The following is a 5082-nucleotide window of genomic DNA, read 5'->3' as shown; positions in this document are numbered from 1 at the left end:
GATTATCTCACAATATTTTTTATATACTAATAAAACATTTACCAAACCCAACTCATACAATCTTGTTTTAGATACTTTTTAAAGTAATTTACTAACTCAATTTGCAAATGATTCAAATTATAATAATAAACTAGACAAGGGGGCACATGTCAATATTAAAGTAAAAGTAACATCTCAATGATTCATTTGTTTGTTTAAGCTAAAGCAGAGTTTTGAAGCATCGGGTTCTTAAAAATATGGAACAAAAGGGCTTAGAAATAGAGAGTGAAGAGACTGAAAATGAACAAATAGGGAATAAATGGTGTGTTGAATCAAAAAAGGTGTGGCATATAGCAGGACCAGCTATCTTGAATGCAGTTTCTTTGTTTTCTCTTGAGTTTGTTACAGCTGCCTTTGCTGGAAGATTGGGAGATTTAGAACTTGCTGCTGTCTCTGAAGTTCATAATGTTATAGCAGGATTTGTCTATGGAGTCATGGTATTCGATTGTATATTCACTGCTTTTATACCTTTATAAGTAACCACACGATTTGAAGCTTATGAGTTTTGTATTGGTACTTATCGAGTATAGAATAAGATTAATAACATAGTTTAAATCAAAGTTACTGACACTTTAGAATGAGTATGATTTTATTATACGTACACATTTTAGATGATCTAAATATAACATGATTGGGATCTTAAAGATTTATTTATTTTTTGTTTACCTTGTTAAATTTTTAGTTAGGGATGGCAAGTGCTTTGGCAACACTTTGTGGTCAAGCAGTGGGAGCTGGACAGTTCAATATGCTTGGAGTTTACTTGCAAAGATCATGGATCATTACTGGAGTCACATCTTTGTTGCTCACACCAGTTTTTGTCTTCACATCACCGATACTAAGGCTCCTACGTCAAGATAAAGACATCTCTCATCTAGCAGGGAAATACGCGATTTGGATAATTCCTCAAATGTTTGCATATGCTCTCAACTTTCCTATGCAGAAGTTTCTTCAATCTCAGAGCAAAGTTTGGGTTATGGCCATCATATCAGTGGGGGGATTGGCTATTCATGTATTGCTAAATTGGATTCTTGTGGTAAAGGGAGGGCATGGACTTTTTGGTGCTGCAATTGCTGGAAATATATCTTGGTGGCTTTTGGACATTGCTCAGCTTATTTACATAATTTCGGGCTATTTTCCAGAGGCGTGGACTGGTTTTTCATGTCTGGCTGTCAAATCATTGACAAACTTTGTTAAGCTATCACTGGCCTCTGCGGTAATGGTATGGTAAGTAGAGACTGGAAGCTTGGTAATTATTATTTACCGTCTCTTGAAATGTTTCAACTTGTACCATTTTCGTGATGATACTAATTGAATGGTGGCAGTTTAGAGCTTTGGTACTTCACTGCAGTGATTCTAATGGTAGGAGGCTTGAAAAATGCTACAGTTTCTGTTGATGCCATATCTATCTGGTTAGTATCATGTTGCTCTATCGCAACTACTTTCTTGGATTTAACTCATATACATGGTCCGTGTAATGAAAATTTGATATGACCACCCTTTTGTTGTCTCACAGACCTGATTTTTGCTCTTCTCCTTTTTGAGTTCTTTCACAATGAACTTTCTATTGAATTCTTTCACTACAAATCCTTACATGTTAATCAACTGGTCTGGATATGACAGCCTCGGATTGCAACTGTGGACACTGACGGTTGCCTTTGGTTTCACTTCATCAACCAGGTTAGCTGTTTCCGTGCAAGATTACATTGAATGACAACTAGTAGGAGTTATAGTTAGCAAACTTAGATGATAACAATTTTATGTTTCTATGTCACCTATTTGGTTGTAAATCTGCCCTTACTAAGATTTTTGTGGCGTTGCAGTGTGAGAGTTTCAAATGAATTAGGAGCTGGAAATCCAAAAGCAGCAAAATTCTCCATTACAGTCAATGTTTTGACATCAGCAGTGATTGGCCTTATAATCTCAGCTACAATATTAGCTACCAGAAAAGAGTTTCCAAGACTATTCACAAATGAACAGCATGTCATAAAGGAGACATCAAAGCTGGGATATATTCTTGCAGCTATCATCTTCCTTAATGGCATCCAACCTGTTCTACTTGGTATTTCTCTCTAATTTCTACTCATTAACATATTCTCGAGGTACATAAATCCGTTTCTCACGAATCCAGGCTGAACATAGCTGCAATTCAGAAATAAAGTGAAGTTCAGGACAATATAGATGCCAAAAAGGTCATTCAAACAAGTTATAGTGACGTTGTCTTGTTACCAGACACCCTAACATTTGACTAGTACGCAAAACCTATGGACACAACTTATTGAAACATATCATAAACCTATGATCAAATGAACTCTTGCAAGTTTGCATAAGCTTATGATTAGCGCGATATAACTATTTTTTATCAAATTGCAAAAATGCAGGAGTGGCAGTTGGTGCAGGATGGCAGCTTCAAGTGGCCTTAATTAGCATTGGATGTTATTATGGTTTTGGGCTTCCATTGGGTGCATTGCTTGGTTACAAATTCAAATTTGGGGTTGAAGGCATACTTTCAGCTATGCTTGCTGGCAGCTTGCTTCAGACACTCTTCCAGTTTCTTATCATTATGCGAACCAGTTGGCAAAAACAGGTAATTCTAACCAGTCAATTTGTGAGCACCTCCGACAATTCACTAGGTATAAATCACATCATGTTAGCTATAACGCTTGTCAAATGATAAGGCAAAAACAACAAAGGTCAAGAGATTGAAGAAATAGGCATAAATTCACTAGATATTGTTAAATTTAACCTCACTTCCCGAAACCACAAAGATTATGATATTGATGTATCAGATTCCAATAAAGTAAGACTTCACGGAAATCTTTACACAAATAACCGGCTGGATTCACTGTTTACTTTTCCTAATGGAGAAGCATAAATTATATGCATGTTTTACACATATTATACACGAACTACACATATCATTAGACATTCGCGTGTTGTTATTAGTTTCTCGAACTATTGCAGGCTCTTCAAGCAGAACAGAGAGTGAGAACTTGGGGTGGTGAAGTGGAGAACCAATCAACCTCCTAATATAAGAAACTCCAATTCAATCCATTCTTAATTCAATTCAATGAGGAAATCAAACAAGCAAAAGTTCATCCTATTTTTGAAACAAGGCTCAGTGTACATACACTATTGAAGAAGACATGATGTCTTCGGGCAAGCTCACTCCAGTCATTTGTAGCTCCTAATATACTACCATCAAGTAGCTCACCCCGAATATATATAGTGACAATATGTTTGGTCTGTTCATGAAAGACCGGATTTTGAGCAAGATACAATGTCTCTTGACTGTTACACTGATCGAAAACTCACCTTTCATGCTCAAACTGTGCAACATACCTTTAAACCATTTCAATACAAAGACATTCATTTCCATCGATTAGTCCAAGGCATATCTTTGTTGACATAGAAAAATTCAGTGGACCCTTGTAACATCAACCTCCAGAAATACTTCAAAACAACTAAACCTTCGTATAATAGTACTGTGCTCAATTCCAGAAAAATCAAGTCATCCACATACACAATAAGAACATTAATTTGGACATTTGTCCCTTGCAAGGTAAAAAGATAATAATTTGAGTATGATTATTCAAATTCATACATCTTCAGAGCAGTTGACAATTTAGCAAATCAGCAATGTGGAGTCTGTTTCAACCAATACAAAGATTTACAGAGTTAAAACACCTTCTGTCACGCCCAAGAGGTTGGTAGTTCAAAACGGAAAATTTGATGCCTTAACTTGATCAAGTGGACGACTCTACATGAAAAAAACCATGACATAATCATGAAAATAATAGAAATCTTGAGATCTAAGACAGATTCATAAAGGAACTATGTTTCCTAGGATTAAGCATAAGTAGTTATAGTTACAAGGACATAATCATATTATAAGTGGGAAGCTCCTAACGTCAAAGTTGAATTACTATTTTATATATATATATATATCATATATTATTATAAGTGGCAAGCTCCAAAGTGAAAAGTTGAATTACTATTTTATCCCTACACTAAATGAAAAGGCTATAAAATATTTAATTAAATTCATCTAATATAATTAATTAAACATTTTTATCTTTAAATAAAGAAAATACTTCTTTAAATAATTTGTGTAAAAAAAATGTAAATATATGTTTAAATAAATGCTAAGTATCATATTGACTACCATACAATAAATGTTTTGACAATTTCAAAATTGGTTCTTGACAATTTCAAAATTGGTTCTTCATATTCTTTTATGTGTATTAGTACATATGTTGAATACTTATAGTCATACATTTTAACTTTAAAGAATAACTACGAATTTGGATTTTAATAGTTTTGGAAATCTAACCATTTTTAAAGAATAAAATATAAATTGTCCTTTCACTTTTTAATAAAGAGATTTAATGATATTTTAATGATCTTTTTCTAACTTGACTTTTGAGTTTTTATATATCTTGGCTATAAATACCATTGTGTGCTTCACTAATTTTCTGATCTGTAAATTATGTCATGATATATATTGTCTTAGTTTTGATGATATCTACTTCTCTTCATTCATTGTATCTTAATATTTGTTTGATAATTTTATTGTAGATTAACTAAGATCTGTTAAGATTTCTCTTCTATGTGTTCAGGTGGAATTTTTATTTTGTATTATTATATTAGAAACGAAGATATTATACATTTGTTGATGTTCATAATAATATACTTGTTACTTTCACCTTTCATCCATGAAATGGGTTAATGGCATATTCATGACAATCCTTTGAGTCCCTCAATTATATCCTATCGAAGAGATTTTGAATAATTGGAAGAGAATAAAGAAAGTTGTCATCTCTTTTTCTTTCACATTGTTACTACTTTTTTCTTTCAAATTGTTAATTTTAGCTTCATTTTATAATATTTTTGTTGATTCTTTAGAGGTGCTCTTTTATTTACCATTAAAAAATTTCTATTTTCTTTCCTATTTGATAAATAAATAACTACAAATAAAATATTATTGTACACAATAAGACTTTGAGTTTTATGATTTAAGTCTTTGCATGGTTGATAATTATTCTT

General features: G+C 32.9%; 1 protein-coding gene across 1 annotated transcript; it reads left to right on the top strand.

Moving 5' to 3' along the window:
- LOC101244327 (protein DETOXIFICATION 29) lies at positions 1 to 3412 on the top strand. Its single transcript, XM_004248680.5, has 7 exons — positions 1 to 476; positions 722 to 1263; positions 1362 to 1448; positions 1660 to 1716; positions 1860 to 2098; positions 2418 to 2623; positions 3001 to 3412. The coding sequence occupies exons 1-7, from the start codon at positions 237 to 239 to the stop codon at positions 3064 to 3066; spliced, it is 1437 nt and encodes a 478-aa protein (XP_004248728.1). The 5' UTR covers positions 1 to 236; the 3' UTR covers positions 3067 to 3412.
- Positions 3413 to 5082: the final 1670 nt, after the last annotated feature.

This window comes from Solanum lycopersicum, chromosome 10 (genome assembly GCF_036512215.1).
Source record: "Solanum lycopersicum chromosome 10, SLM_r2.1".
Lineage (NCBI taxonomy): Eukaryota > Viridiplantae > Streptophyta > Magnoliopsida > Solanales > Solanaceae > Solanum > Solanum lycopersicum.
This window is presented reverse-complemented; position numbering and strand designations above follow the sequence as displayed.

What these genes read in the sequence shown, in the direction of transcription:
- LOC101244327 (XM_004248680.5), top strand. Translation starts at nt 237, where the DNA reads ATGGAACAAAAGGGCTTAGAAATAGAGAGTGAAGAGACTGAAAATGAA. An exon ending in GCCTCTGCGGTAATGGTATG is followed by an intron (nt 1,264 to 1,361) that starts GTAAGTAGAGAC and finishes GAATGGTGGCAG; the next exon opens with TTTAGAGCTTTGGTACTTCA. An exon ending in CATCCAACCTGTTCTACTTG is followed by an intron (nt 2,099 to 2,417) that starts GTATTTCTCTCT and finishes GCAAAAATGCAG; the next exon opens with GAGTGGCAGTTGGTGCAGGA.